General features: G+C 33.7%; 1 protein-coding gene across 9 annotated transcripts in view; it reads left to right on the forward strand.

Moving 5' to 3' along the window:
* Positions 1–2,466: 2,466 nt before the first annotated feature.
* Positions 2,467–12,163, forward strand: part of LOC124973778 (A disintegrin and metalloproteinase with thrombospondin motifs 20-like) — a 42,944-nt gene continuing 33,247 nt past the window's right edge. For 4 of the 9 annotated variants that reach the window (XM_047537522.1, XM_047537523.1, XM_047537525.1 and 1 more), the window contains exons 1-4: positions 2,468–2,826; positions 5,217–5,297; positions 8,421–8,529; positions 11,368–11,497. In XM_047537522.1, the coding sequence (XP_047393478.1) occupies positions 5,291–5,297; positions 8,421–8,529; positions 11,368–11,497 (246 nt within the window). In that variant the 5' untranslated portion in view covers positions 2,468–2,826; positions 5,217–5,290. Of the gene's footprint in view, positions 2,827–5,216; positions 5,298–8,420; positions 8,530–11,367; positions 11,498–12,163 lie in introns of all 9 variants that reach the window. The other 5 variants (XM_047537526.1, XM_047537527.1, XM_047537530.1 and 2 more) reach the window with 4 other exon arrangements.

Raw genomic sequence — 12,163 nt, forward strand, 5'->3', positions numbered from 1 at the left:
GCTGAACCACTGAGCCACATCCCAAGTCCTTTTAAAATATTTTATTTAGAGACAGAGTCTCACTGAGTTGCTAAGTGCCTTGCTATTCTGCTGAGGCTGGATTTGAACTTCTGATCTTCCTGCCCCAGCCTCCCAGTTGCTATTACAGGTGTGAGCTGCCCAGCAAATTTTCCCTATTTTAATTGTCTTACAGAAGTAATCATAAATTATGTATTATTTTGTGAATAAGCATATACTTTTAGAAACAAGTTATATTGATCATTTTTTGTGTACTAACTTCTTTCTAGAGGATAAACTGTTTTCACTAATGTCTTTCCAGCCTTTGAATTTAGTCTAATCATGATATTATCTGTTTAGAATTTAAAATTCTAAGTATATATCACTATAGTCCTATAGAATTAAAAGGATCATAAGGGAATATTATGAACAACTACATGCTAAAATATTTGATAATTTTGATGAATAGCTATAAAGAGACAAATTACCAAAATGGGGCAAGATAAAATATAAAATTTTACTAGGCCTATATCAAGTAAGAACATTGAATTAGTTGTTAAAAGTTGCCTACCATGGACGGAGGGGCATAGTTCAGTGGTAGAGCTAGATACTCCAGATTCAGGCCCCAGAACTGCAAAAGCAAAACCAAATACATCTTCCCCTGAAGATAATTCCAGGCCCAGATGGCTTAATTTGTGAGTTCTGTCCAACATTTAATGAAGAAATAATACCAATCCTATACAAATACTTTCAAAACATAGAAGAAAACAGAACAATTTTCAGCTCATTGTGTGAAATCAGATATCAAGACCAGAGAAAAGCATCCTAATAAGACTACAGTTAAAAATTTTCACAAACTTAGGTGGAAGAATTCTTAATGATATTACCAAATTAAATCCAGGAACATATAGAAAGTTTTTTCAGCATGACTAACAGGGATTTAGCTCAGAAATGCAAGCTTGGTTTACTATTCAGAAATCAATTAATACAGTATACCATAATTAATAAATAGAGGAAAATCCAAATTATGATTTCTACAATAGGTGAAGATAAGATAATTGACAAAATCTAGCACTCATTCATTATAAAAACTCTCAGGGAACTGCACAAAAAAGGGTGGTTCCTCATTCTAAAGAACATCTATAAAAGCACCTATAACTAATATCATACTTAATATTGAAATATTGCATGCTTCCCACCCCATTCTTGGAATGAAGCAAGAATATTTACCATTTCCACTTCTACTCAATGTTGTACTAATTCTAACTGCAATGGAAACTAATAAAAAGAAAGAAAACAGGGCTGGAAATGTGACTCTACGGCATTTGTCTAGCATGTGTGAGGCCCTGTGTTTTATCCCCAGAACTGCAAAAAGAAAAAAATGAAAGAAAGAAAGCATTCAGATTGGAAAGGAGTAAGTAAAACTATATTTACAGACAACATGATCTCATAGAAAATCCTAAGGAATCTATCCTAAAACTAATAATTGACTTTTTCACCTTTGGAAATAGACCAGACTTGGAGCGGGGGAACCAAACAAATAATTGAGGTTAGCAGCATCACAGGACACAGAAATAGACAAATCAGTTACAATTACACAATTAGGTACAAATCAGCTATACTTCTGTATATTAGCAAGAAACAGTCTAAAAATAAAATAAGTAATTCCATTCACTATAGCATCAAATGGAATGAAATCTTAAGAATAAGTTTGGCAAGAACTCTCAAAGTAATGTACAGAGAAACGAGCATACTGAGGTGCTTAACCACTGAGCCACATCCCTAGCCCTTTTTATTTTGAGATAGGGTCTCAGTAGGCTGCTTACAGCCTTGCTGAGTTGCTGTGGCTGGCTTCAAACCTCCAGTCATCCTGCTTCAGCGTCCTGAGCCACTGGGGTTACAGGCATGCGCCACCATGCCCAGCTATACTTGCATTCTTAATTCAGCTTTTCCTCTGAATAACTGCATACAATTCATACAAACTTCTGAACTTTGTTTCCCTCATCTTTAAATTGAGAATTCTGCTGTAGTATTACTTGCCTTACAGGCTGTTATGAACATTAAAACAAAATTAAAGTATAAAGCATCATACAGTGAATAATTATCCTAAATATAGCCTCCAGGAGCTGTTTGCCTTCCCAGGTGTCTGGTTGAAGTCGTATGAAAACACATTCAGGAACCTTGGCAGTTTTGTCACATGGTACAGGGTTGCCTGTTCTGTCTTTCTGCAGAGGAGCAGGAGCCATCATTTTAGATCCAGATAGTGGGATTGTGTTTAGATTTCCAATTGGATCACTCAGTTTTACCCTGAAATCACCAACAAGGAGTTTATTTTTCATGCCATTATTTGCTCACTTTGTAAAAGGTTCCAATTTTCACTTGTCACTTTGAAATACCATACCCTGACCCTTCTTCATGTTATAAAGTTTAGGAGGAGTTTTTGTTACAGCATATTGAATAACTGAATTGTTTTTCAGTACTAGGGATTGAACCCGAAGTACTTTACCATTAAGCTACATCCCCAGCCCTTTGTATCCTTTTTATTTTTTATTTTAAGATACCTAGGCTGGCTTGGATCTTGTGATCCTCCTGTCTTAGGCGTCCTGAGTCATTGGAATGGAGACATGTGCCATTGTGACTGAACCCAATGTTCTTTAAAGCTGGCATTTTTTAGTATTTCATTGTGTACCACTGAATTTAACTTTCTTTTTCTTAATTCTCCTCTTAAGGCTTTACAGCAGCCAGCTCCTTTTTCTGATGAAATTGAAGTTGACTTTAGTAAGCCCTATGTCAGGGTAACTATGGAAGAAGCCAGCAAAGGAACACCTTGTAAGTAGATACCTAATTATTTTGTTGTGTTACTAGTTTTTAACATTCTGTTGTATTTATCAAATACATACCTACTCTCCGTATACTTCACTCAAGTTTACTTATAAATGTAGTGAAAGTCATTTAGGCAACTATTCTTACTTTTCCATAAATTAGTAGAGAGGGAGGAATTCCGCCTATTTGCCTTAATGTTCAATTTGGGAGGGTAACTCTAGGCTATAAAATTTTATTTTTTTCCTTAGGATGATGCACTTGTTTCTTGGCCTATTGTCATATCTGTGAGATATAATGAAACATAGACAATAAGTTATTAGCTTGTTTTGCTAATTTGTGGTCCTGAGCCTGGGCCCTGGGCCTTGTACATGCTAGGTGAATGCTCTACCTACTGAGCTACACCCACAGCCCCATGATCTTGTCTATTTTTATAAAGATTCAGATAATATTTTAATCTCTCATATTTTTCATATCATTCAGAATTTTCCACACAATTTTCCCTCATTGTGTCTGTCAGATATGATGCTGATTGATAGAGGACAAAATATCCCAAGTTGGGGGATATTTATCACTTAATTTTATCCTTAGTAGTAGTATAATTTTCCAGGTTTTATTTTTTTCCTTTTTGGTACTGGGGCTTGAACCCTGGGGGCTTTACCCCTGAACCATATCCTCAGTCCTTTTTAAAATTTTTATTTTAAGACAGAGTCCCACTGAGTTGTTGAAAGCCTTACTAAATTGCTGAAGCTAGTTTCAAACTGGCTGTCCTCCTGTCTCAGCCTTCCATGTCACTGGGATTGTAGGTATTGCATCACCGATCCTGGCAAGACTTGCTTTAATATTTTTAAAGCTCATACTCTTTATTTGTTGGTTTAATTTATATATCGTTTAATAATTTTTACCACATAAATTTTTTAAAAAGATTTTTTGTAGTTACAAATGGACAGCATGCCTTTGATCTGTTTATTTTTATGCAGTATATTAAGGATTGAACCCATTGCCTCACTTGTGCCAGACAAGTGCTCTGCCATTGAGCTACAACCCCAGCCCAACCACGTAAATTATTAATATGTGTTCTGGATACTCCTGTTTGAGGCAATTGGTTTTAGGAATCTTCATAAATAGAAACTTCCATGAGCACTCTTTATGAGTACAAAGTCACTTAGGCAACTATTCTTACTTTTCTGTAAATTATTCTTTTTTTCCAGTCCTTTTCTGTTTCTTCTACTCACAATGGTAAATGCCCTCTCTACTCTGTAAATGCAGGGCTTGACTTAGACCAGAGAATAAGAGGCCATGATAGCCACAAATATTCCCTATATACATATGATACCAGTCTTAGAGATCAGGATTGGGCCCTTGTCCCCTGGTGTTGAAGATTAAATACCTGAGAAACACTGAGGCAAGCATAGAGAGCAAGTTTTAATTAAGAAAGAGACAGAGATAGCATACTTCTCTGGAAAGAAGTGGGGCCCAGAGCTGGATGCCCATGGAAGTGGGTGTGTCTTGCTCTTTTATAGACCCCAGAATCCCCCTTCTCTTTTCTTCTTTTTTTATTCTCCAAAGGGCAGGAAGGTGTGGCACAGGGGCTAGTCATTAATAACTCTTTGTGCTGGGAAGTGTGATCCGAAGGTTATGTGTTAGCGATACTATGAAAATCCTCAAACTGAGTGGCAAGAAGTATATACACAATGGAGATGCATGTATACTTCCTTTTTAACATACTGTCTTCCTCTTTTATTGTCTTTGGCTCATTACATGTCTTTTTTTTCCCAGAAAGTGAGCAAATTTCAGTTTGATGTTTTACAACAAAAGTCCATCATTAGTTCTTTGTTAGTTGATCTTGTCAAAAATAAGATACATTTCTGCCTTCCAGGCTTCAGTGTCAACATGAAGGTGGATATTTTTATAGTTTATTAGCCAGAAAATTGCTTAAAAATCCCCTTTATATATTTCTTTTTTAAAAATTATATTATTGGAACATCAGTGGTTTTCCTGATCCTGGAAAAGAATGGAACAGTTATAGAAGTAAATGACAGAAATAATATTGTACTGTTGTACATTAAAATGTAATGAATGTGACTAGGCCAAGAAGTGGAGGAAAGTACTCTGTGGGCCACAGGATGAAATTCCAGTCATGTAACACTGATTCATGTCCAAAAGACTTTCCAGAGAAGCAGTGCTCTGACTTTGATGGGAAACATTTCAACATCAATGGTCTTTCCCTTAATGGGTGGTGGCTTCCAATGTACAGTGGGAGCAAGTAATTATAATATATTTGATGTAAATTTTTTTGAGACCTAAGAACACATGGCTTTATTATTTTACACCCCAAACTGACTCTTTTTTAAATTTTTACAGTTGCCATAAAAGATCTTTGTAAACTCTGTTTTCAGGTTGCCAGAACTACTAACTTCTACCAATTGAAGGACAGGGTTGCTGAAACCAGTGAAATCTGTTTTCAAGGTCTATGTCGGGTAAGTAAACTAGAAGTTTATATATATATACATATGTATATACACACACACTGTGACTTAATTACAATAGTTTTCTTCTCTTTCTCTAACCCAATATTCCTTTTGTGGCTTCCTGGTACATTCTTGTGACTCCCAGTAAATTTATTTTTATATCATATTATCTATTAGATTGTGTTTAGATTTGTTACTAGACCATTTTCTGTCATTTAATAATGAATCATAAAGCACTGTTCGCTGATTTTGTTTTGCTTATGCTATTGAGGATCAAGATAAAGACGGTGTGAGCTCCCTAAAATGGTAGAAACTGCTTTTGCTACTTTGATTGTGCCCTGCTGTGGTGACATTTAACTAACTCCTTTGTTAAAATTCTCTCTCTAGCCCTCTATCTCTCATTTCTTATGTATATTCAAGGAGTATATTAATTGTACTAATTGTGTTTTGAAGCAGTCTGGCTGTGATCATGTGTTTAACTCCAAGGTCAAGAGAGACAAACATGGATTGTGTGGTAGAGATAACTCTTCATGCAGGATAATGGCAGGTGTCTTCAGCAGTGCCCATTATGTTCAGCTGTGTATTTGCTTCTAGTTTTCCCTTTTATTTAATGTAATAGTAGAGTACATGATGAAGGTATAATAGTAACACTTCGCTATCGTTTTGTGTGCTCTATCCCTCAGTTCAAAATGATTATGAAGGAAATACTTCCTAAATATAAAAATTACATCTTATGCCAAATGTACTTTTAAATTAATGAATTCACTCTCCCAAGACAAATCTAATTATTAAAAACATAATAGGTGCATTTTGAGAATAAGAGTAAATTAAGTGTTATTTGAACAAGATGTGTAAATAGATTCCTAGCAATTGAATGTTCCTGTAATCTAAAATGTATATACTTATGATACTTTTTCAGGAAACTTGCTTTAAATTATTATCATTTGAACCACTCTTTTTTTTTTGTCTGACTTGGTCTAGCTGTTGTGTTTGTTATTAATATTGAAAATTTTGATTGAAGGCAAAGAATAAAATCGTTAACTTAAATAGTGAATCATAAGTATCATCATATTTGATTTCTCAAGCAGTATCTGAATTACAGACATTAAGAATTGATATTTGGTCTTGATTTCATTTTTACTCAAAATGGCTGTGAGAATATCTCAGATATTTTCCAGTCTAAAATTTTCTGGACATTTTTTTTCTTTTTTGTGAAACAAAAACAGACCATTAAGACTTTCCTTGCACAGTACAAGTGTGTTATTTATAGCTATGTTTTTCAGCATCCTATTGTGTTCATATGTGTTTGAACATGTGTTAGGTTATTATGAGTTACCTCAGTTAAAGAGGTATAACTTAAAACTCAAAGATTATATTTTTACCTATAAAGTAAGTGTAGAACACTTCATACTCTTCCATGCTGGTGGTACTTATTAGATGATTTGACATACTATTTTTCTAGTTGTTTTTATTCATTATTTCATGAAAGCCACACATATTTGATCTCCTTCTATAATCAATGACTCATACTTATCACAATCTGTTGAAAAGTATATTTTTGGAGGAGAAAAACATTTCAAATTAGGATTAAATAGTTAACCTTGCAAAAACTGTAATGTGAATTAATTGATTTGTAAATGGAGAAAAGTGTTGAAGTCATTTTCAGTACCTTAAATGGCATTGGCCACATTTCTGCTCCCTGGTGGTCACCTTTATCTTGTTGCCTTTGCAATGTATCAGGCTAGCTTTCTTGAAAAACTCTAGCAGATAGAGTGAAAGTAGTGAACAGGAATATTTTATAGTGAAGAGAATGTGAGTTGAAATTATTCTTTAAGGCTGATAACCTACAACTAATATGTATATATACTGTATGCAGACTCTTCCTACCATTTATCACATTATATTTAAAATGGGATGCCTTGAAGAGATAGAAAAAGGCACTGCAAGTATATCAGGATCACAAATTTAAGCTTTTATAAAACTTCTTAAGTGTATCCAGTGTTTTAAAATTTAGTGCATGAGAAGTATTACAGTTTCTCTCACTTGTTTATTAAGTAGGGGAAAATCCTAATAAGAAAGAACAAGAAAAACTTAGATTAACATAACTAGAACATAATCAATTATATACTTCCCCGAGAGTATTTGGATAACTATGTAATATGAATGTTTCTGTGTAAGGAACAGAATGTTTCTGTGTTTCTGTTTCTTGTTTAATGTATATTTAATGTAGTATTTTCCCTTTTTTATTATATTTGATCTCATAAAATAGAGGTATTACTTTCATTTAATTTCAGTAAACTTTTAATTTTTCGTATAGCTAGTTTATTAATAGACTTTTAAGAGCAATGTAAAATCGAAGGAGGGTAGATAAAAGGATTCCAGATTGTTGGGGGTAAATAAGTATAGGGATTTCAGGTTATACTACAAACTAAAAGCTTATGAAATAGCTTGAGGTTTTCTTTATTAGTATTATTTTTTCTCAACAATGGAATTTACTGCTTACTATCTGTTCACTTTATCACATGCAAAGACTAATTGTATTGATATCCCCTGGATTTGTGAATAGCACTTGAAAGTTCCTATTTTTCCCAATAGAAAATCTAAATGCATTAGTCAAACTTGAATATGCTAATTAAGTACTTAAGGTGCTAACATACTAATTTCATTCTATTCTATGTTAAGAATTGTATGCTGGACGTGAAGGTACATACTTGTAATTCCAGTGACGGGAGATTGAGGCAAGATTTCAGGTCAGTCTCAGCAACTTAGAACCTGTCTCAAAATAAAGAAAAAAAGGGCTGAGGATGTAATTTAGTGTAGAGAGTCCCTGTGTTCAGTCCTTACTACTGAAAATAATAATGACGATAATAAAAGGAAGAAAAAACAGAACTTTAAAAATAAAAAATTAGGAAGAGTTATACTTTAAGAATTTGAAACTCTATGTGCTTCTAGATTACAGCTGCATTTTTCCAGTTCTTAGTAACTTATTAAGGTATTGGTTCAAAATGAATAACCAGTTTCATTTTTTAAAGGTAAAATGAAATTAGAACTGACTGTAACATTCATTTAGCAGTAATATCCTCTAGTACACCTGCTCTTGTGAAATTGAACATATATAACTTTATATTGCAGGTTACAGTGTTGTTGTAAAGATTCCCACAGGAGCAACAAACATTGAAATTCTTCAGCACAGCTATTCTGGAAAACCAGAAGATGACAATCACCTCGGTAAACATTTTTGGTAAGCAGCAGCCAACATGTGGTTTGTGTGCGATTTCATGGAGGTCTGAGGTTGGTGTGAATTCCTGGAAGGTAACAAGAATCCATGAAGCAAACACAGTTTCAGTTCCTACTGAGCTTAGGTCCTCTGACTCTGTACATATGTTCTTTTTAAGCTACACAAAATATATCCTTTTCAAAAGAAACACTGAATGAAATTCTGAAATTTTTTTTTCTTCATAAGGATATTTTAGATGTGTGTTCACTTAAATACCTGTGTATTTAGAATACAGTTCTCCTCCCTTTAACTAATAAAAATTATGCAACTTTTTGGCATTTATATTTGGAAATTAGCTTTAAAATTTAGATAATTTTGCTTAGACACGACATGAAAAGAATATTTTACAAAACTTGTGCATTTGAGAAACATCTTAAAAGTTGACTTACCAACAGTTTACCATGCTGGAATAGGTGGTGATGTTCAGCTGATATTGAGGAATTATCTACTTCACATTAATAAAATCTGAAATATTGGCCCAGATAATTAATCTTATAACAGGGAATGTGAATCTGTTATGAATAGCTTATTTCAGGAATTATATTTGTCATTACCAAAGTCAGATGTAAAGGGATCAACTACATAATGGATACAGGGAATCTTTTTGGGGTGATAGAAAAGTTTTAGAACTAGATTAAGGTGGTGGTTGCACATTAAATTGAAGTGTTCATTTAAAGTGATTAATTCTGTGTTTTCTGAATTTCATCTTAATAAATGCAATGATTAATTTTCCCAGAAAATAAAATTTAAATATTTTGATATATTATCCTTTTATGTTTATTTGTAATTCTTTTTCTTCTGCTAAAAAAATATTAACCTGTGTGCATAGACATAGAAAAATTCTACAGTATATGTAGATAAATAATCCAGTAGGTCTCTCTAAGGGTCCAAGTGTACATATCTGTATCTTCCTGGGAATGGACCACAGGTTCTGCCCAAGGTTAAAAAATTAGAAATGTTCATCTATAAAGTATCATCATTTCTAAGAGAACTACAAGTGTAAATGTTAAAGTTTAATTTGAAGTGAGCCAAACAAAGAAATTCACTAGAAGGGATTTTTAAAATGTTTATGAAATTTTGTAACTAAAAGTAACAAAAAATGTAGAATTTTTTTCACAAATCCTGTTTCCCTTAGAGTTAATGTAATAGATGGTTCTTTAAATAGGCCTGTCTACATTTGATCAAGTGTAGATTCCTACACAGAGGCATTTCTGTTTCAGAGAATAAATTTAGAATGTTACTTGTTCTTCACTGAACTCAGTATAATATATATAAAGGCAGTTTAACTAGTTCACATATACACAGAAACATGTAACTGATTTTGCAATGATTCCTTCAAGATTGCTTTTTCAGAGGGGTATTGCATTTATTATGAAGTTTAGCATTTATTATGAAGTTTGTCAACTTTGTGCTTTTGGTGCAGTTCCCTGCATGTCAAACACATTTTTCCCCAAAAGGTTATTGTTTCACTGAGAAGTATAATACTAGTAAAACAAGAAGAGAAGCACTTGATTATTATAGTTTTATTATTGTAAAGTTTTAAATATTATATAGTCTCTTGAAAATTAAAAATAAATAGCATAGATTTTACCCTTTACACACTTTGTAAACATTTTCCAAACTTGATCCTGATCAAGGGCCTGATAAGGCAGAAATTTGTATTGACATTATGCAATGTAGGAAACTGAGCTAGAAGTTTGTCTAACATCACAAAGCAACTAATTGAGACAATTTGAACTTAACCCACTGTTTGAATACTAAATTCTTTTGTCTTTTTACTACCACACTATTGTGGACACCATGCAATTTTATATTTAAAAAGCAACAAATTAAGAATATATACTATACTGTTCTTTTGCATGCATGTATTTGATAGGCTTATCTTATTATCTATCAATGGGAAAGAGAGAACAAGAAAAGGCATGAATAGAGAAGGAGATAGGAGTATTATTCTGAAAAGCTGATATTCACATACTTTTCAACAGGGAGAGAGTGCCTCTACAAAAAGATCGAGACAGGTGCATAGAGAGCGGTGTAGTCATTGCATATCCTTTTAGAATACTGACCCTAGTTTTTAAGCTTTGTATATATTTTTTTCAAGACAAGTATAAATGGAGTCTTGCCACAGTCTACTCTTTGTTTCCTTCTGTTGACCAAGATTGGTTTAGCTGATGTGTCTAGTAGGGGCATGATTTCTTTCTGCCTGGCCACTTTGTGTAGGTTGCTCCTGAGACTCTGTACCCCTTTCAGATAGAAAAGTGTAGGGTAAATTTATTTTAATATCTTTGGTTGATGTGCTGAAGTTCCCCTACTTATAGAATTGATACCACACTGTAGCAAAGGTTTATTTCTTTATTATTATTCTTAATACCAATTTAAAATTTTATTCTTTAAATTCAATACAGGAATTTAAACAGTTTAAAAAGCTTTTTCTGTACTGTTGACTTTATGGTTTGGTGAGCAGTACATTTGTTCTTTTATAGCCCTATCAGATGCCCAAGGGAATTTTCTTTTAAATGGAGGTTTTGTTGTGAGTATGTTAAAAGAAGAAATAAACATACAAGGAGCTCTTTTTGAATACAGTGTATCAAACAACTCAATTGAAAGAATTAACAGTACTGATCGAGTGGAAGAAGAACTTGTTTTACAGGTAACTCTTTGGTGGTCAGTAAGACTTTGCTTTAATCATGTTAGTGAACTACAGTGGTTAAGTACTTAGCATTCATTATTAAACATAGAAATTATGTCTGAAGCATGTATGTTTTATAAATTGATTGTATGTTCCTTTGTATCTTTATTGAGGTGGCTATGTATGGGTAATTTATACAACCCTGATGTACGATATTCCTTCCATGTCCCTGTGGAGGATACAAGTGACCTGTTCACATGGGAGCACATGGACCATGACAAGACTGTACCAAAATGTGTCAAGGTACCCCGTTTTTAAAAAGAGATGGTGGTTTAACTACATGCTGTTGTCATTCAGTCCCTTTGAGTCGGGCTGCTATGGAATCCTCCTCCTTTCCATATGACACACAGACAAAAGTATAGTTTTATTTTCTCCTTACTTTCCCTCTCTTTGTGTTTCTTACTTAACAGCCCCCACTTAAAACTACCCTTTTCAACTGTTCCTGGTACATTTTCACATTCTTATTCTCATTCTCTTTCTCTCTCTTCCTTATTTGTTTTTGCAATTGCAGACATTTTCTCTAACTTAGTTACATCCCTCTTCCTAGTGAAATACCTACCTTCTCATCCACTCTTCTCCACACACTTTTTCTTAGCAACCTGTCTCCCTCTTTTTGTGTTGAGATTTCAAACATTGTGTCATTCTTTCATTTCCCTTCCCTGGTTGTGTACTGGTGGCTTGAATGACTGAAAGGAACAGAGAAGAAATGGAAGAGAAATTTATAGTTGGGACAGCAAATGGGAAGACTAGAGTCTTTGTGTAGTGCATAATTATGGATGCTTAGTTGTGCAATACATGTTCAATGAAGGACATTTATTGAGGGGTTGCTTTGTTTTAGGTCATTAATGAGACCCCAGTTATGCATTCAGGTTTTAAAGTCTAGTGGATGCAACAGAAGCATGAGTAGAA

Source organism: Sciurus carolinensis, unplaced genomic scaffold, assembly GCF_902686445.1.
Source record: "Sciurus carolinensis unplaced genomic scaffold, mSciCar1.2, whole genome shotgun sequence".
In the NCBI taxonomy this organism is placed as follows: Eukaryota; Metazoa; Chordata; class Mammalia; order Rodentia; family Sciuridae; genus Sciurus; species Sciurus carolinensis.